Below are 22,038 nucleotides of genomic sequence, written 5' to 3' on the forward strand. Positions count from 1 at the left end.
GAATAATTAATTAAATTCTACATTACAACCTAAGCATTATATAATCACACAAGTGCTAAATTTGGAATTCTAAATAAGAAATGTTCTCTAAACACAATGACGCATATTATTTACTTTCCTACAATTCCTCTTTCTCTATGATTAGTACTTTCCCACAAAATAGGGAGAGAATTAATCTCAGAACCAGTAACACTTATTCCTACAATTCTCCACCTCGTTCAATAATGTAAAAACATTCAAATTTTGAACGAACAAATTGCGGTATTCGTATCCGGTTGAACCATTATGATAATGACTGCCTACGTACCCTTCGACCAGGATCAAACCAATCGTAGTTCCATTTATTTTCCATGTAATACCTAACATGGGATAATATTTAGCAATTCCAAACAATGTTGGAATTTATTTTCTGACACAACTTCGTCAACATGTCTGCACGGTTCTCATTTGTGTGCACCTTTAATAGAGAAATATTGCCTTCTTCTATAACATCTCGCACAAAATGATCTCACATCTATATGCTCGGTTCGAGCATGATATTCTTGGTTTTTAGCCAAATGAATTGCACTTTGGCTATCACAACTAAGATTTACACATTCCTGCTTCAACCCCAAATCATCTAGAAATTCCCACAACCACAATGCTTCCATAACTCCTTCTGCCATAGCCATATACTTAGCCTATGTCGTAGATAGAGCCACCGTGGCATGTAACATTGATCGCAAACTAACTGGAGCACCATGTATTTTAAACACATAACCAATTGTAGATCGTCGTTTATCTTAATCACCGGCATAATCTGAATCAACGAAGCCGCTTATCTGACATGTATCTCCACCAAAGCACAATCCCGTGTCAATAGTACCTTTTAAGTACCTTAAAACCCATTTCACTGCTTCCAATGTGCCTTACCCGGGTTCGCGATGAATCTACTGACAACACTAACGGCTTGTGAAAGGTCTGGACGTGTACAAACCATGGCGTACATTAAACTGCCAACTGCACTAGCATAAGGTACATTATCCACGTATGCCTTATATTCCGCTGTAGTGAGAGATTGTTTACCAGAGAGTCTAAAATGTGTAGCCAATGGAGTTACCACTGACTTAGCGCCTTTCATCCCAAACCTTTCAAAAACCCGCTCAATGTAGCCTTTCTGGCTCAAGAACAATTTTCGGTTTGATCTCAAGAACAATTTTCGGTTTGATCTCTCTCTTCTAATCTCCATACCCAGTATTTTCTTTGCAGTGCCCAAATCTTTTGTCTCAAATTCTTCACCGAGCTTTTAACCTATTTATCTCCACCTTGCGTTTCGATGCAATAAGCATGTCATCCACATACAATAGGAGATAAATATAATCACCTCCACGAAGTTTACGATGTATATACAACAATCATAATTACTTCTCAAAAACCCTTGCTTTAACATAAAGGAATCAAATCGCTTATACCACTGTCGAAGAGATTGTTTCAATCCATAAAGTGATTTCCTCAAGCACCATACCTGATTCTCTTTACCCTCAACCTTAAATCCCCCAGGTTGATACATATAAATTTCCTCATCCAAGTCACCGTGCAAGAAGGACGTCTTTACATCAAGTTGTTCCAGCTCAACATCACCATGAGCAACAAGACTTAATAGCACCTGAATAAAAGTGTGTTTTACCACTGGAGAAAATATCTCACTGTAATCAAACACCCTCTATCTGTGCAAAACCCTTGGCCACTAGCCTAGCCTTATGTCTTATACCATCGGTCTTGGAAGGATCCTCTTTTCTTTTATACACCCACTTACATCCAATAGCACGGGCAATGGGACTACTTCCCATGTCTTGTTTTTATGAAGTGATTGCATCTCTTCCTCCATAGCAACCAACCAACTCTCTTTATCCTTGTCTTTTATAGCTTGTTTGAAGGTGGTCGGCTCATCATCCTCCACCGAGAGTGCATATTCAACCAAATTTACCTGCCTGTAATGCCTCAAAGGTGTGTCTGACCCAAACTTCTGAACTGTTTTATGATTCCTCTTTGACCTAGTGGTCGCCAAAGATTCTTGCTGCTGTTGTTGTAACACATGTACATTTTCCCCCTGAATCTCCTCATGTACAAGATCATCCTCCTCCTCATCTCGAGTAACACCGAGTTACTCCACTTGAACATTACTAGAATCTGGTTGGTCTCTAGATTATATCTCCACTACTTGAGTATTTGTAGTCATTCCAACATCACCATCATTAAATATCATAACTTTCGATAAAGCTCCCATAGATCTTTCATCAAAGGTCACATCCCTGTTGATTACAAATTTAGAATCCTCTACAGTCGAAAGATGATAGCCTTGAACCCCTTTTGGATACCCTAAAAAGATTGTTTTCTTGGCTCTTTCATCAAGCTTGTTATCCTTAACATGATAGTGTGCACCCAAAAACTCTAAGTCTCTTGTAATCTGCATGTTCCCCTGACCATACCTTATAGGGCGTGTCACCATCTAAATAATAATGTGGTGATCGATTCACTATATAACAAGTTGTAGCAACCGACTCTACCTAAAACAGAATTAGAGCGCATACACCTTGCCTTCTCAAGTAGTGTACGGTTCAGCCTTTCTGCGACTCCATTCTATTGTGGTGTGTATCTGACTGTCCAATGTCTCACAATGCCGTACTGATCACAGAACTCCTCGAAAGCTACCTCAGTGTATTCTGTGCCATTATCAGACCGCACAGTTTTTAGCTTTCTACCCGTTATATTCTAAACCATTGCTTTCCACCGCTTGAAAATGTCAAATACCTCATTCTTATGCTTAAGAAGATAAATCCAAGCATATCTAGAATAATCATCAACAAATGTAACAAAGTACCTGGAACCTCCCTTGGAAGCAACTTTAACCGGACCCCAAACATCTGTATGCACATAGTCTAACAACCCTCTGCTCTTGTGCTTGCTTGTAGAGAACTTCACCGTGTGTGTTTTTCCATACACACAATGCTCACAAAATTCCATTTGTGGCTTCTTCATGTTCTTCAACAAACCTTGTCCACTAAGCAATGATAGACCCTTTTCTGACATATGCCCAAGGCGCATGTGCCATATCCTCGTGCATTCTGTTTGGTCTTTACTTCCACCGATTCCAACTGCTAAATCACCTCTAACACTTGTTCCCAAAAGAGGATAAAGATTACCATGAAAAATCCCCTTCATCACTACCAAAGAACCACGAACAACTTTTAAACTCCATTCTCCAGGACTATTTTGCAACCATTAAGGTTCTTCCGCAAATCTGGGATGTGTCTCACATCCTTCAAGGTTATTATTGTTCCATCATGCATCTTGACTCGGATAGTACCTAACCCTATCGTTTTGCAAGCATGATCATTTCCCATCAAAACAATACCACCATCCAAACTCTCGTAAGTTACAAAACACTTCTTGTTTGGGCACATATGGTTTGATGCTCCTGAATCAAGCATCCATTTACCAGATATCTCCTTGCATTGTTCTGAAACTGAGTAACAATAATCATCCTCGTCATTTGAGACATAACTAGCTTCTTGTTTTTCATGTTGTTTTCCTCCGGGGTTGTCGTTGTTGTTGTTCTTGAATATTACCCTCTTGTTTAGGCATTTAGCTTTGAAATGACCAAGCTCACCATATTTGAAACATGGTCTTTCTACAAGAGGTCTAGATTTTGATCTAGACTTTCCTCCCTTGCCTCGTCCTCTTTCATGAGTCCTTCCTCTGTTTGCAAACAATCCCTCGTTATATTCTCTTCCAATACTAGACATCATTCCACTTGTAAAAACCTTTCGGAGGTCATCAGCTAAAAGAGACGTTCTAGTCTCATCCATGGTTAGAGTATCACCGACAAGCATCAATGTTTGAAACAGATTTTCATAGGACTTCGGTAATGGAAGTAATAACATGAGTGCTTGGTCTTCCTCATCTACCTTCACATTTATATCCTTTAAGTCTGATATGATTCTATCAAACTTATTGATATACTCTCGAATTGAGGTGCCTTCTTCCATCTTGCATGTATACAATTTTGATTTTAAGTGGATCCTGTTGGTTAGAGTTTTCGTCATGAAGTTTGTCTCTAACTTTGACCACATGCCAGCAGTCGTTGCTTCTTCATTCACCAAGAATGCAACATCCCTCTCAAGGCATAAGATTTAGCCGCTCATGCTTCAAGATCTAACTCTTCCCAATTCTCATCCTTTATGTCCTCAGGTTTTTGTTCTTTTCCTTCTTTTCCTGCTAATGCCTTGTGCAACTTTTGTGATATAAGCAAAAATATTTCATTTGCATCCTCTAATAGGAAAAATCAATTTTCCCATTGAATTTTTCAATTTCATATTTCCCAACTTTTACCGTTCCACTAGTAGATGCCATTATAAATAAAAAAATTAACCACTTAATATTTAAACATTGGCTCTGATACCAATTGTTAGAACTCACAGCACAAATTTGACTTCTACTAGATAATATAAAATTGATACCTCACAAATAAATAATATTTTAGGGATAAACAAACAACCATTATGAAGGAAATAATTAAATGTAATGTAAGAGTTTTTTTTTTTCTCTTAAACTAAACTTTTTTGATGTGAATAATTAATTAAATTCTACATTACAACCTAAGCATTATATAATCACACAAGTGCTAAATTTGGAACGCTAAATAAGAAATGTTCTCTAAAAACAAGGACGCATATTATTTACTTTCCTACAATTCTTCTTTCTCTGTGATTAATACTTTCTCACAAAATAGGGAGAGAATTAATCTCACAACCAATAACACTTATTCCTACATGATGTTAGCTTTGAAAAGCAGTCAATGTTAGTATTTTAAAGAGTGCAAAATTTTCAATGTTGAATGTATTTAGAAACGGAGGTAGTACATATGTGTGTGTGTCTACATGTATATATATATGCACACACACGCACGCGCAGACATATATATACACACACATATACTTCTTATATGAGAACATAAGAACGGTGAAAATATAATTGATTTTTAAGATGTTACATGATAATCCTTTTGTGTAAATATAATCCTTTTGGAGGATTGCCCTCACAAGGAAAAAAAGTTTATAAGTTTAGCCAAAATGGATTACATATTGATTAAAAAGTATTATAACAAAGGGTTCTCATCACATATTTATTTATGTATATATATAACCATTTTTTCAATCTTCCAAAAGGATTTATTTTTAGGAAAACAATTTCCATGTATATCTTGATAAAGGATTATAAATTAACTAAAATGAATTATTATTCACTGTTCTCACATTCTCATATAAGAGTTGTACTCACCTCAACGATATTCTATATTCATATAGAGATGTAGGATCCGCTGAAAACTCAAAACAAGGTACATATTAGGGAAAAGAGGATGATTTTACGGCTTTTCACCATATACACCCGGTAAAAAAAAATTGCACCATATACCCTTACAAGTTTCAGAATTCACCATATACCTCCAATTTTTTAAAATCCATCGGATGCCCTTAATGACTAAATGTCGTTAACTCCGTTTCCACTAAACCTTAAATGATGTAATTACACCACTAACCCTTATCACCCTACCCTAACTTCTCTCCTCTCCTTCTCTCCCATAACCTAGTTGACCCACTTCCCCTTTCTCTCTCCTCCACCATTAACACCACCACCAATCAATCATTAACCAACTATTGCCAAATTCAAACACAAAAAAAAAATTCAATTAGATTGATAACATTACCCTTCTACGATTCTACGAATGTATTCATTGACATTGCCACTAGCATTGGGAATTCTTCAACTTGTACAAGGTGGGCGGGTTGGTTTTAATTTCGATAACATCTCCTACAATTCTCTTATTTGCTTCTTTAACCCTTCTCCATTAGTTGGATGAAGGTGATTATTGTCTATTTTTTATGTTTTGATCAACATCTTCATCGGTACCACCATCTTCCCTGTCGAACTCAGCTAAAAATATGGTTATTATTGTGATTTCCATCGTTCATCTTCTCCTCCTATAAATCACCATTTTTACTCCCCCCCCCCCCTACTCACCATCACCATCTTCCAGAAAGGCAACCATTCATTGATTTGAGGTGGGATTTCGCCGAAGATCTGGTTGCCGGAAAATCTAGTATTTATAAACTCCGGCAGAATTGAAGGAAGATGACAATTTTATGGCGAGAAACATCACCTGATGTTGAAGAGAGAGAAGACGGTCTTCGTTTCCATTCTAGCAAGAAACACTGGTAAATTCGCATATTTAATTGACGGAAATATTGCCAAAGTGCCACTTCGAGAGGCAGTTTAATGAGTCGGAAAGTGCAGTGGCTTTCCTGTAAGCATTTTAAATCGTCGTCAAAGGAGAAAGAAGAGGAGATCAAAAGTTAGAAGAAAATGGGAAAACTTTTTTTTTTTTTGGGGTAAAAAATGAAGTTAAGATTTAAGGGAAGCCATTGAAGTTGCATAGTAGAGAGAACAGCTTTTGACTGTTTATTTGTTGAGAGAGTGAAGAAGATGGGGGACTAAAAGTGTGGAGATGGGTGAGTTGGTGGTGGTTGTAGCAGAAGAAAGAATCGAGAATTTCAAGATGATGATGGTGAGATGATTAATAGGTGGTGATGTTAATGGTGGAGGAGAGAAAGAGGGGAAGTGGGTTGATTGGGTTAGAGGAGAGAAAGATTAAGGTAGGTAATAAATGTTAGTGGGTTAATTAGGTTAGTTAGAGGTTAATGACTAATGGAGTTGACGGCCGTTAGTCATGAAGGGCATCCTGTGGATTTTTTGAAAATTGGGGGGGTATATGATGAATTCTAAGTATATGTGCACAAAAAGTTTTCTCGAGGGTATATGGTGAAAAACCATATAATTTTGAACTTAAACTTTTTAAAAAAAAAACAAAAAGCGGCAAGAGTTTGAAAGGGTACAACTTAAAATGTATAGGAAAACAAGGAACTCAAGCAAAGTTTGCTGCACGTGTTATATCAATCTACAAATCAAAGGAACACTTTCTTTCAACAGAATACAATCAACAGTTAGGACTTACTGAAATGTATATACTCTGTGTGTGTGTGTGTGTGTTTGTTTGTGTGTGTGTGTGTGTGTGTGTGTGTGTGTGAGTGTACATGTAAATCAGTAAATGAATATATGCATAGTGTACATGATATGTAAAACAGGGCAGAGATTATGACCTTGCAATTATACTGGGAAATGCCAAGAGATATGATGTCGTGAGAACAGGCTGCATTCCAGATGGGTTTATATTGAATGGTATGTAGGGCTCCACCTCTGTAACAGGGGACTCTTCTCTGTACAAGCCATGTAATCAATTGGTAAGGATACAAATAACCAGCATCAAATTAAAATAGTAAAAATTGAAAAAGACACTATGTGTTGTATGGTATGGATTGCCGAAAAATTATTTTTCATAATTTGAATGCCATCTAGTTTATTTGGTAAAGACATGTGGGAAAAAAAGCCATGTGTTTTATTGTATGGATTGCTGAACAATTGTGTTTCATAATTGAATACGATCTAGCTCTTTTACACCCAAAAAAAGAAATGTGTTACAAAGAGAGAATTTGACCTCTACTGAAGGATCCTTTTCTCCAAAACCCAAGATCATTAAGATGACAATTTCAAAGCATCAGGGTGATGCGACTATGACAGTTTTGAGAAGGATGCGTTCATTCACCAATCCACGTTATTATGTGAAGCAGTGATTTTTAGGTCTGTACTATCCAGTCAACTCATTTGCTACAGCTTTATCATATCAAGGTGGAAAATGCAGTTATCTCTTCTTTCCTTTTTTTTTCTTTCCTTTATTTGTTTCCACCAAAGGAATAAGCCGATTTTACATGGTATTGTACCTTTGATATTCATTTAACAGAGAAGCCGCCAAGCAAGCTAATTTAAGAAAAACAGAAGTTACCTCGCCGTAGAAGCAAGCTTGAACCCGTAATATTGTAGCTTAATTTTCCTGCAACCTTGAGTCACAACTACTGCCCACATGGTTACAGCCATAAAGACGCCTAATAAAGCAACGGCATAAGGTGACCAACTTAAAACGCTTCCTGTAAAGCAGCAAATGAAAGGAGACCTTCAGTTTTAACCTCCATAATTCCATACATACGCAGTGATGAAACTCCAAACTCATGATTTACTCGAGTTCTGCTCGAAGGAAAGCGACGGGCCATTCAGGGATTCAAATCAGCTTTAGTCAGAGTCAGTTTGTTATGTAGTGTTAGTTAAGGAGAGAATTATAGATAAGAAAAGAAAGGAATAGAAAGAGCAAATATTCTGAAATACTATAGAGAGAAGTTTTGTCAGGGGAGTCTGTAGGCCACTCATAGCTCAGTAGGTTGTAATCATCCATCTATCAGTTACTTAGACCAATAAAATAAAAAATCCTTCCCTCATTCCACTAAAATTTATTCTTCTGCTCAATCCTTAACATCAGATTTAAAAAAATCAGACTCTTCTAGATCAATTCTTTACATATGCATAAGTCGCACACTCTACCTATGATAAAATAGTCCAATCACATTAGACAGAAGAATCATTCATTCAAGTAGATTAAGTCAAGCATCCAATTATATGAGATCAAAGATAGAGTTGCTAAAAGATAACCAAAAACATACACTTGATGCAAAATAAGCGGGTTACTTCACATTATTCAACCCGTTTATTAGATATGACAAATGGGTCTCTTGGATCAGGTTTGGTCCAAGTCATATTAGAATGTTGAGATATTCAGTACGAATTCGATTTAGACCACGTTAGTTTAGTTCTGGTCATAAACAAGACCGATGTTCATTTAGAAACTTTGATAGTATCAGACATTAATTTATTTCAGTCAACTTCGGATCAGGTCAATTCTTGTACGGGTTCAAATTGTGTTACCTTGGTTTACATGCAACTCAAGTATTGGTACACAGTATAGGTCAGTTTTTCCAGGTCTACAACCATTTTTTGAGTCAGCAGAGCATTTACCTAAACAGATTGGGTCAGGCAGTCTTCTTTTCAACACACATAGATGACATTCTAGCCCACTGAATAAAACCTCCGTTCACACATTCGAGATCAAAAATGGTGCCACTGAAAGAGCACATAGTGAACAAGTAAAACTAGAGCTTTAAATATTTAGGCACTCACTCTCAGCTTCACCCAAGCTCCAGCTATGCTCAAGCTGGCTCATATAGTATATGAACTAAACCTGAGCCTTCTAAGGCTCAGCCTCCACAAACATATTCTCTCTATTTCTAGGAATGATACACCAAGGAGGAAATTCACTTCTGTGTAACTTGAATCAGCCTCTCTTTAGCACATGTAGCTATAACTCTTAGCCTCATTCCCTCATCACTGTTCGCTTTATGCCTTCAGCCTTCAGGTATTATATTTCTTGTTTTAAGAAAATTTAATAAATCTCCCTGCATGACTGATACGGTGATACCACAGGCCCACAAGTTGTTATAGTGGCAAACAAAATAAAAACCTAGTTCTAAACAAATTAGTTATCACATCAAAACTACCACCAAAAGAAAGTGTTTTGGCTGAGACATCTCAGCCATTATAGATGAGTTTCTGCCATTTCAATTTATGTATGTTTTGTTGTCAACTTATGCATATTTGTTATCATTCCAAACAAATTAGTTATCACATCAAAGGTTTATACATATTTGCTATTAGCTTATATATATATATTATATCTGTTTATGCATGTTAATTATCAGTTTATGCATATCTTATATCAGTTTATAAACTGATATGAAATATGTATAAATTGATACCATATGTATAAACTGATATGAAATATGCTTATACTGGTAACAAATATGTATAATCTGATATGAATTAAACTAATAGCAAATACTTATAAACTCAAAAACATATATGAAATATACATAAACTGATATGAAATATGCATAAACTGATAACAAATATGTATTAACAGATATAATCATGCATAAACTGATAACAAATACATGTAAACTCAATTTCGGTACGAATTCGTCTTAGAGACAGCCTCAACTAAGTTTTTTCAATTATATAATGGTAAACAAACCTGGCCAAATTGGTCTCATTGTGGCCTCCTCTCTCCTTTTTTTTTTTTTCTCTTCTCTCTTGTCTCCCACAAAACCCTAATTTTCAACCTACGGGCTACCGCCACCCTTTTGAGCTGTGGTAAGCCCCTGTTCACCTTTTGTTACTAGTTTTTTATGTTTATGTTTCTGATAAACTTCAGTCTCTCTCTAAGGGAGAGTTTTTCATACCCATATATTAGGTTATATCTACCCATATATTGGGTTTTATCTCTCTCAATGTGAGAGTTTGGAGGCATTTTTGGGTTTTTGTGTAATTCAAGAAATTAATTTGTTGATCGAAATTTGTACGGAGTTGCAACAGATGTCAAGACTTCGTTTACAATCACTTGAATTGAATCCAGTTCTACTTCAAAACTACAAAAGATCGATAGACCCCCTTGTAGAAGGCTGCATCATATAGCAATGTGAAAGACGAGGGTTTTCAGAAGTGTTGGATCTACTCAACGATCGTGGTTTTGTCATATTAGTATTGTGTTTATTTCATTTGCACAGCATGCAGGGTATAGAATTTGAGAATAATTTTCTTTTCAGAACATTGCTGAAACAAATATGAGCTGTTTGTTGAAGTATCCCAAGAAGCAACATCTGGTTGTATTATTTCTTAACCTTTTGATTAAAGCGCTTTTCAGCAATAAGAGGAGCTTTCATCTACACCACAAATCCTCTATACAAAAGAAAACAATAGAACAAAGCTATCCATCAATCACACAATATTATATGTCAAGGATAATCCCATCTTGTGACTTAAATGGTCATCCCATATCCTATCATACCTCTCCAACGAGAAATGATAAAACGCTAGCAGCTATAGACACTTTTGTCTATAGCAATTAACCTCCTTTTGCTAACATCCATGTGGCAACATATAATTAGCACGCATGTCACAATATTGTTTATTCAAAACAAATTACTTTTTGCAATTTTTAAACTTGTATATCTCAAGAAATATATTTTAGAAAAAAATAAAAAATATACCAATATTCATATATTTTTATTCTCTACAAATAGATATCAAATTTGATATAACTTCATCATATATCAGTTTTAAATTTTATATCAATTTTAATTACCTTACGTCAAACAAGTGTATTGTTATAAGAAACAAGTGTATTTTAACAAGAAACAAGTGTATTGTATGGGGAAACAAGTGTATTGTATGGGGAAACAAGTGTATGTTAACGAGAAACAGGTGTATTGTAATAATAAGAAACAAGTGTGTTATAAGAAACAATTGTATTTTAACAAGAAACAAGTGTATTGTATTAAGAAACAAGTGTATGGTAATAAGAAACAAGTGTATGTTAACATAAAACAGGTGTATTGTAAAAAAGATACAAGTAGTGTGTTATAAGGATAAGAGTAAAATAAATATATGATGAAATTATATCAAAATGGATGTCTATTTGTAGAGAATAAAAATATATGAATATTGGTATATTTTTTATTTTTTTCTAAAATATATTTCTTGAGATATACAAGTTTAGAAATTGCAAAAAGTAATTTGTTTTGGATAAACAATATTGTGACATGTGTGCTAATTATATGTTGCCACATAGATGTTAGCAAAAAGAGGTTAATTGCTATAGACAAAAGTGTCTATAGCTGCTAGCGTTTTATCATTGCTCCCTCTCCAACAGTCCAACTACAAAGTTTACAGGATAGCCAAACAGAATCTTCCCCCTTCCCCTCCTTCTGAGGTATACTGCAGCCAGCTACAAAAATATGTAGATGTACAAATATAGACTGATCAGACCCAGTTAAAATTTTAAATAAACTGTGTCAATAAGTAGCCAGCTTACAACGCACACTCTCACCTTTCACAAGGCATATTCAGAAAGAAGGTGAAAAGTAGTTAGTCCCAATTTGCAGTTTGTCATTCAGTCTCTCTCAAAACAGAACATTCAACAAAACCTTATTCTCCTTGAGGACCTTGAATTTCCAAAGGAAGCTGGAAACTGGCAAAGACAACATTGGTTGTCAATGAAATCTATTTTGTGCAACTTTTCCCAAAAATCATCTATAATTTCTGCGTGATATTTATTTCTTGATGCAAGAGAGAAAAGGAGTACCCAGGAGATTTTTGACTGGAAGAGAAAGTAGGTCAGCAATTTTTCCATAATTACAGCAACTTGGGATTTAAATAGTTACTCCCTCCGTTTTTTTAATTGCTACATTGTATAATGCACAATTGTTTAGGCAATGTCACTTTCAAGCTTTTTGGTGGGTCCTTTTTTACTTTTTTGATGTAAAATAATGACGAAAAGTGGGGAGAAGTGAAAAGGTAGTACTTTTTTGTGGAAAAAGAGAAAAATAAATATAATAGTATTACTTTTTCTTGGGACAAGTACCCCAAATAAAGAAAGTTTAAACAATGTACAGAAAGAAACAACCATTTAAGGAAAATGTAGCAATTAAATAAAAACGGAGGGAGTACACTATATTGTCATTCTCCGACCTTTTCTGTCAAACCCATCGGTTTTTTCTCTTGTATCTAAACATCTGACGCTTACTCAGCAACCAGTTCACAGTTTTGGCATAACCAGCCAAAACTCAAGCTCAAGTTTCTAAGGCTCAGCAAGCTTCAAGCCTAGCCAAATCTTTGTCAAATCAAATGAACAAAGCATGCTGGGTTGAGCTCAACCAATACAGTCTACGACAACACAACTAAATTCGAGCCTCGAAAACCTTAGGCAATGATTTCCTAGTTTAATAGCCATCAACAATTCTGCCAATACAATAGAAACCTTCACAAGTTGTAAAAAGAAAGGAAATAGACTTTACGCGGCAGTAACATAAAATGTGCTCAAAATTTTCCATACCAGAAAACTGAGACAGCATCTTGTATAGTGTACTTGTGTAGCTGGTCAATATTCCCACACAAATAACGAGAGATGATCCTTGACCTGAAAAATTCATCACCAATCGGATAAATTTCATAACACAGAGTTGATTAGCAGATGAAATTACACTATTCAATTGAGTACGGTTGAGTCAGATAAATCACTAAGAACAGGTAACTGTTTGCACTCTAAAGCTGGAGGTAAAAATTACCTTATGAAAAGAAAACTCAAACTTGTTATGAAACATAATCAATTAGATAAGGTTACTTAGATGTAATATCTCCATACACATTCAAGACTCATGCTAGCATCTCGTTACAGGCAAAGATATTCTTTTAAGATAAGTTCTTGTCACCCCTCAGGTTTTGCACCTTCCCTCTCCAGATATAATACTCTCTCCGTCCCAAAAGGATGTTCCCATTTGCAATATTTGACACTATTCACAAGAAAATTTAGCTCAAATGAGAAAATAAAGAAGAATATATTCGTTAAGCATAAAAAAACTGAAGTCTGAAATTGCCTCGAGTTGTTGGTTTTTTAGCTCAGGCTGTAAATTTTCACTTTTGGTAATATATATTCTTCAGAAATACCGAGAGATCAAGGTGGATTTTTAAATCCTCACCTTAGCACCTTTATAATATGTACAAAGAATTGGCCCAATTTCTGAAGTACCCAAACAAACCAGTTAAAACAAATCCAAATTTGTAAATAAGACGTAGCATTCACAAAAGTGCCGCAGAGAAAGGTCCTCATAATCTCATTTGATACTTCGAGAGCAATGGTTTTCGGCCTGGACTGCATTTAACCCTACAAAATCTCGGGTTGTTTGGTTTTAGATAATATCGGATTAAGGGTTGCAAATTTTGGTCAAAACCCCCTTTATCGGGTCGGTTATTGGGGAGGGTTGATTATTGACAAGTTAATAGACCATTGATTCCGAGAAAGTAACCTTTGTTTGAGACCAATAATGGAAGCTAAACCTTCAACCTCCACATGCAGCACCCTTCCTAAAGGTTGGAAAATTAATTATGAGAAGTTCAACAATGGTACACAACTGAAATTAGAGACTCCAAAAAATCATGCAAGATCAATGCTGAAAGAAATATACCAGAACCAAAAATTTACACATGGAAGGATAAGTGATGCAAAACCATACCAAATCCAGCGTCAGAAATCTTATCACATATCCAAGTCATAGTCATAGCACCACAAACCAGTAAGAGAGATGTTACCATCACGTGCTTAACCCTGAAAGTAATGATTTAGAATGTGCAATTTTAACGAAAAAATTAATGTTATAGGAATTAAAATTTTCAGCCAAAAAAATTGTAATTGCAGATTCATACTCATACAACACCCTGAAACTAATGTACAAGTTTTGACACCTAACAAATGGGGTGAATGGTCAAGGGAGGAGCGAATAAAAAGCAAGTTTCTATAAGAATGCCAGAAAATGTACAATCGTCTTTGTTAGATAAAAATCAAGGCAAGCTTATACTATTGAAATGTGGGCGGTTCCTCATGAAATCTCAAACAAAAAGGCCACAAACAAACACAAGCATGTTTCTCAACAGATGAAGAAGTAAAGTAACTAAAAGGGACATTCAAGTAAATACACAGACGAGTGCAAAACACAAAATCTTTTGACATAAAACGCAACATGACTACAATATCTCATTACCTACCTATTTGGATAAGTTAAACACTTCAATAAATGCTGATGAACAAATTCCTTCAAATGGAGATGTAAGAATCTAGTTTTAATTACCTATGACTGGCAGCATAAATGGAATACTGAAGTGAATGACAAGCAACTACCAAGGCTTCCAATATGGCAAAGCCAAGAGAAATCCACCATCTGAAATTTTATTGATATAATCATTAGAGTTGCGGCTGTTAATCGTTGCTAGTTTTGAACAAGAAAATATCAAATAAAGCCACAGAAGGACTAATGGTGCACACACACATATAACCCTTGATCTTCTCATGGCCATCTAAACCTTCTTTTCTGAGCTTAACCAAGGAAGGAACAACATGACAGAGTATCTGTGTACAATAGGCAAGCCACAAGTCACCAGTGAAACAAGGAGAAATTAGTTAATTATGGACAAACCAGCAGGAAAAAGACTTATAGCCAACCGAAAAGGCAGATAAGATAAGAGCAAAAGCTAATGTGCCCATGATTCTTACTCCATAATTTTAAAGAGATTACGACGTAGTCCATCAGGTCAGCAAACAAATCAGAATACACATCATGATGAGCAATTTTAAGAGTACAGGAATTGACACACAAAAGATTCACAGACAAATGACCGTGAGGGCTGAAAAGAACACATAATCAAATTATTGCTTCATACATATCATTCTTTATTTTTTTGAATGGATCTCATATATATCATAAATGATTGTACCATCTTAGTGTTTTCTTTGGCGTTGCTTTGTGTTTATTTTACCATATTTAATACATTGTTTAGCTTATAACTTCTAGCTTCCATCATCTATGTAGAACCATATACATAGGAATGATTATCAGAGATTGTTTTCTCAAGGATCATTTCATGAGTTACTTCCTCCAGAAAAAAGGGAGTTTAGATATGTGTTTATCAAAGAGGTATACTAAACACATTTTACCTCTTATAATTCATCTTTTTGTTAATGAGTTTAACTCGGGGGTCTTGCAGATTGAGTGTGCGCCATCTTCTTTTCTTTATACTACTTAACATCAAATTGTTATACAATCAAACATTTTCCATGATAATTATCTTGTCCCCCTCCATTATAAAAAAAATTATGTTTACCTCCAAAAGAGAGAAAGAAAGAGAAAGAGATGAGTGAAAGGCATAAATGGATGGCTCTCTAACTTAATTCTAGGCAAGGTCTTTGAGCTAGTGTTTGTAAGAGGGGATTAAAGTCAAACAAGGAGGTGAAATAACCAAAGAGGAGGAATAGGTGTGAAATCTACGAAATTAGACAATCATGAGACATTCATCAAGCACTTGTATTTTGTTAATAATTATAAATTTTTTCGAGATTTATGCAGGTAACAATTACTTAATTAGAGTACTTCAAGGGATGTGAATATAAGATAATTACAACTATATCACCTATTTTTAGGTTCTTGTTCTATTACTTGAAAAAAGTATCATTACTTTTGTCTTTCTAGTGATACAAAGAGCAGCTATCATAGTTCCATTCCATATGTGATTATTCATTTAAATGACCAAAATTGTATAACTAGTGCTTCTTCCTAATTCTTTAGCTTTTGTGTCCTCATATCAGTGCTTCTACCTAACTTCTTTGTCAATCCCTCTTATCATGTTGTCTCTCCAAGATTACCTTTCTCTCTTCCTCTCATCGAGTGACCATCAATTATTTGGAGCCTCCTTATCTTAGGGCCTTACCATAAGCTCAAGATACATGAAACTTGATGGCCAACTTTTTATTGCAGGTGCTTAAAGCTCTACCACAAGAGCACTCACTTTTGGCAGAGTGGAAAGAAGGGATGGTTTGGCTCAAGAATAAGGAAAGGAAAGGAATCAAGAAAGACAAAGGAAAGGAAAGAATTAAGAAACCCCTTGATTCCCCCTGTTGTTTAGTTAGAGAGGAGAAAGACTTGCAGATTCATTTATTATATTTTGTACACAAAATTTGACAAGACTCCTTTTCTCTCTCTTCATTCTCATAAATTTCTCTCTATAAGTCTAGGTTCCATGACCTTCTAAGCAACCCTGCGCCACATCCAAGTTTTCTCACTTAGTGCCAGCCTCTTAGCAACCCAATACTAGTTTCATGACTAAAGAGATATATCAACTGCTTTTGCTTCATCTCCACCTTCACCTCCACCTTGCTGCACTACTCCATCTTCTTGGCCAATAACTTGGATCTTTGGTTGTCAAAAAGTGAGGCCTGAAGGAATGATCTTACCATCAAAGATCAAGACCTTAGCCAATCCTTGCTGGATAATATATGCTAACTAATCGATTGTATTTGGTTGTGGCGGTGGGATGTATGACAAATAGTTGAAGCTATTTTAATATGAAAGTCATGGATGGTTGATGTCGCGGTATAAGTTTGCAAGATATATATATTTGGTTGAAGTATGCAAATTTAGAAGCAGTGGTGGTGGCGGTGGTGGTGGAAGAATAGTTATGTGACGATGTTTTACGGATTTAAGGGTTTGTCGTATTTGTTTTAACTATGGTGCACGACATTCATGGCAGAGAGAATTAGAGTGGCGGCTAAGGTATCCAATGGTGATTGTGGTGTGGTTGGAAAGGTATCTTGCATAACAGCTGTAGGGTGGCATCACAGGTTAGGAATGATAGCCGCATAGTGAGGGAGGTCTGCCATGGTTAATGACAATGCCCTTATAAGGATGAACTTTCCCATGGGTAAGGATGCGGAAACATGATAAGGTGTTGTGGGTCTTTGGAAATTAGAATATGGGGAACGAAATTACAAATAAAAACAGTCGAACAAAAATAAAAGGAAATATGAGTGCAATTTCCCTTTCCCTTTCCCTTTCTTAGTTGCTTGAAATTAAACATCCCCCTAAAGCTTCATGCTTTTTTGTTTCTCTTAGCAGGCCCTGTGCACCATCATTTGCGAAAAATAAAAATTATTCCAGTGGCTGATAACACGAAAGAGATAGTAATAAAGCTAACATGTCTAAGCAAATTAGAAACTAAGCTTTCTTATTCAGTCTTAGCAAAACCTAGTGATCACTTATGTGTTTCCCATAGTTCGAAAATACGGTTTCGGTCACGGTTGCGGTAACGGTGATGCGGGAACGGTGATGATGCGGTTGTCATACTGCTGAATTTCGGCTTAAACCATGAAATGTCCCTAAAACCCGCCTAAAATGCTGTTTTTTTACACCTTTACGATGCGGGTAATATTGGTTCGGTAGATTTGAAAACCTTTACGGCACGGGATATGACCATGGTGTTTCCTTCTTTTCACAAGCCATGAAAGGCAAAGCTTCTTCGGTGACTTTGAAGAAAGCAACGTTGCTCAGAAATATTGGAGGATCCCGCTTCACAGCTAGATTAGAGCAAATCCACCTATCGCCATCACCATCAGGTGCAGCCTCATTACATATAAGAAAGAAAGCGGTGCCCTATCACTGTATCACATGACTACCATATATCGCTCGTAAAGTAAAATTTGTAGTAACACATCACTACATTTCCTAATTATCTAGGGAATAGTCTAATATCAATTTGAGTTGCAAAATAGATGAACTTATCCCTGCACTAATGAGTAGCCGTCCTTGTCTCCTTGCTTTAGCATGTATCTTTGTTCAAGGATTCTTCCGGTTAGCAGTTTGACACCACTGCTCCTTCAACATCATAATTGGTGATTTCTCTCCTGAATGAAACTTTTATATTTCATGGTTTGGTTTTCAAGTTTCACCAATGATTAAACTATCTAGCCCCATAAAGTTTGTTGAACCCATGTCCTAGAACTCCTTCTAATCTTTTATTTTTGGAGCACTTAAAAAATGTGGTGTATGTTGTTTGTATCGATGGAGTTCCTTTTCATTTCTTTCCTCTATTCTCACCCTTTAACTACATCAGGGAATTGCATGAAGTCTTTTCCTCTTTGAAACGGTAATAGATGAATTACTATGGTCTATCCAAAAGGTAACGTGGTGTATGTTGTTTGCAAAAGATATTTTAGTCGTGGACAAGACTAGAGTTTGTGTTGATGCCAATGGCAAAGTTGGAGTTACAGAGACAAAATTTAAAATGGTTTTAACCAAGCACGCAAATGATGACTTAATGACATTACATGGTGAGGAGGTAACCCCAAAGTGAGTGTTCTAAGTACATTGAATCAAATTCCAAGAGAAATGAAGATATTGACTTAGATGTGACTCAAAAGATAGAGTGATTGGGATATTGTGTGATCATAGTGTGCCTCTTAGATTTAAACAACAACAAAGTCTTCGTCGCAAAATGATTCAGGTCGGCTAACATGAACCGTCATAAAGAACCATCCGTGAAAAGTGTTACAGGAAAAGTTAAAGAGAGTAAAGAAAGGAAAGTGAGAAAATGAAAGTGAAGGAAGTAAAAAAGAGAAAACATACAAGAAAACAAGGGTGGGTAGAATGGAAACCAAAATAGAGGACATAGATATAACATTCGAGAAAGTCTTACATAAGAGGTTAAGAGGAGATGTACAGAGAAGAAAAAATGAATGAAGTGAATAATAACAAATACAAAGGTTTGAGAAAACCTTACAAAAGATAATAAACAAATAACGCTTAAGGGAAAAAGTGTCAAACCACAAAGGAGAAAAGTAAATGGACTCAAAAACTAAAACTATATAGTCAATTCATGTCATCTACAAAGGTTACTCCCTCAACTCCACCCCATCCAGTGCTACATGTTTGCTTAATATCAAACAGACTCATAGTACTCTTGATCATCCTCATCCAAATGTTCTTAGGTCTTTATCCTACCCCTTAAAAACCCATGAACTTCACTCTTTAAGCCTCCTAATTAGTGCATCACTTGTGATATGCACTTCCGTATATATTCTCCTACCTAGAAAATCAAGCACCATCGATCTATGTTGGATGGTTAAATTGTCGTAAAATCACCTAACTAACAATGTAACTCTTTCTCTATGCATTCTCTACTATAACGAAGTCAATCTGACTCGCATTACCTCCATTTGTGCCTCTTAGGTTAAATAGAAAAACACTTTAGGATAGTTGTTAGACCAACATTATTATAATGGTCGGAATGTTGGTCATTTAGGAATAGTAAGAAGATTAGTGTAGCAGAGATGCATACACTAAGATGGATGTGTGGGAGCACCCTCTAGGATAGAACTTGGAACGAAGACATTCACACACATGTCGGAGTTTATTAAGGATAAGATAAGGAAGAACTGGCTACAGGCATTTTGCGCACGTGCAACGTCAACCACAGGATGCACCATTGAGGAAGTCGAGAGTGAGGGAGATCAACTATGACTCGGATCGAGGGAGTTATAAATGATATGAAGAGATTGGGTTTGTAAGATATAACACTAGATAAAAATGAATATTGAAGAGGATCTTTGTGGTCGACCATAAGAGATAACTTTGTGGTTCAAGCAGTCAACCTATCTTTTAAAAATTAAGGCTTTGGCATTATTGTTGTTGTTTTAGCTTCAAGTTTCACTCTCTCACATATATACGAAAAGCAATTGAGGTTATAATCTCACCACACATCATGTATGTCTCACTTGAATTATAAAAACTAATAAGTTGCATTTTCCCAAGTCACAATAGTCAAAGGGAGCCAAAGCAAATTACGCATAGCTGAGGCACAAAATAATGGAAAGGACATTAAAGGTATCTGTCATCCCCAATTCTAATATTTTTTCTGAACTTTACCCTATCAACATAACAATGTCATCAATCATGATATTGTAAAAGTGATATGAAGTAAATATTATCTCCATAGAGGCATAGATATTCTTCATATCTTCTCTTTGTGTGTATTTATAAAATCAAGGTTTTGTTTTGTTATCCAACATTGTACCAAATTTCAAGGAAATCAAGCACACTACTTCACTACAAGGGATATTTAGCTAATCTTCATTTTAGTCTAAGCTACAACAGGAACCCTCAATCGTTCTTTTGCATTAAATATTGAAGATCTTACCTACACCACCAGATGATAAAAATTTCTTGTTTGAACTAACTACAGCAAACGCAAAGTCATCGTGCAGTTTTCTACTATCACTACATATTTCTCGTCATGCATCACTATTTATGCATAATAAACAATTATGCCATAGAAAGAATCCTCATGAAGAGAAAGAAGTCAAAACACATATTCATGCATGATTCAGGAAAAACTAACCTGCATAAGAATTGATGCTGCTATCTGTGGGCTAATCCCTAACTGAAAAAGAGACATCTTGATTTCTGGAGCAAAGTCACCGAGTTCATCTGAAAAGTGCACCATGAATCAGCACAAATTAACTCAAAATAAAAATAGAATGGCCGTTGCACTAACAATTTATTAGTAGCTCCATTGCAACTTAAGCCACTCATCAATATCAATACTATTGTCATTCTCCAGCCACATGGAGCTCAAAGGGAAAAGTCAATAGTAAAATCATGTGGAAAAGAAACCCATGGACACTAGTTTCTCTCAAAAGCAGCAAATCTGATCCACATCAAAACTATGGCATAGTCTCGTAGACCATGTATCCACTATGTCTTGCGGCGAAGCAAAACAGACATGATCGGTTTTAAATAAATCAATATGTTGTTACAAAAGAGAATTAGACAAACATAGATTCTTCTGCAAATCTCTATTAACCCCTTTAATCAGATATTTCAGCTATTAGTTCAGAAAAGCCATGATACCGACATGAAAGATGCATTTGTCAGGAATACAAGAGAGTGTTGCTAGTCAGTACACATACCAGCAGCTCCAGAAACAAAACTCAAGTAATCTTGAGGTATCAATCGTCGATCAAACCCAGGCATAGGGATGAAATACCCAACACGGCTGATGACTAGCAAAGCAGCAGTAACAAACAACCTACGGCGAATCTCACTCTTAAAAAAGGATTCAGCTGCCTCGTTTATCACTGAGCCGAAGCGTACAAAGTTCAGAAACCTATTCTTGAATGATTTCTTTTCAGGTGGCAAAGTATCCCCAACCTCATTGACAGCATTGAATGGAATTGCAGCTGGCTCATCTTCCAAATCTGTCAGTGATAATTCTTCGGAAAAAGGATGTATAGACATAGCCTCTGCACATGGGAACCCACTTCGAGAACGCCGCAAGGACAGATTTCTGTCCAGCCTTGGGAAAAGCGGGACAGCAGACAAGGTAATATGCCTTCGGCTGCATCGTAAAGAAACACGGGTGCTAATGGGAGATATTTTTCCTAATTTAAGACTATGTACAAAACATTCACCTGTGCCATACAGATATAGGTATCAAGAACAAAACCAGTAACCAGCATAAATGAGGAAAGTACAGACAAATGATACAAAAACCAGAAAATATTATGCTGTTGCTGTAACTTAATGCTCACAGTTACGAAAAATCCTGGATTTTAAGAAAAGTGGG

The 22,038-nt window shown here is 36.0% G+C and overlaps 1 protein-coding gene across 4 annotated transcripts in view; it reads right to left on the reverse strand.

Moving 5' to 3' along the window:
* LOC104891342 (preprotein translocase subunit SCY2, chloroplastic) overlaps positions 1–22,038 on the reverse strand; it is a 29,771-nt gene that overhangs the window by 6,879 nt on the left and 854 nt on the right. For all 4 annotated transcript variants that reach the window (XM_048642845.2, XM_057394212.1, XM_057394211.1 and 1 more), the window contains exons 3-10: positions 21,383–21,883; positions 20,812–20,900; positions 14,916–14,995; positions 14,718–14,807; positions 14,106–14,197; positions 12,929–13,012; positions 7,937–8,078; positions 7,197–7,313 (exon numbers count right to left, since the gene is read on the reverse strand). In XM_048642845.2, coding sequence (XP_048498802.1) covers positions 7,197–7,313; positions 7,937–8,078; positions 12,929–13,012; positions 14,106–14,197; positions 14,718–14,807; positions 14,916–14,995; positions 20,812–20,900; positions 21,383–21,883 — 1,195 coding nt within the window. The remainder of the gene's footprint in view (positions 1–7,196; positions 7,314–7,936; positions 8,079–12,928; positions 13,013–14,105; positions 14,198–14,717; positions 14,808–14,915; positions 14,996–20,811; positions 20,901–21,382; positions 21,884–22,038) is intronic.

This window comes from Beta vulgaris, chromosome 4 (genome assembly GCF_026745355.1).
Source record: "Beta vulgaris subsp. vulgaris cultivar EL10 chromosome 4, EL10.2, whole genome shotgun sequence".
Classification (NCBI taxonomy): domain Eukaryota; kingdom Viridiplantae; phylum Streptophyta; class Magnoliopsida; order Caryophyllales; family Amaranthaceae; genus Beta; species Beta vulgaris.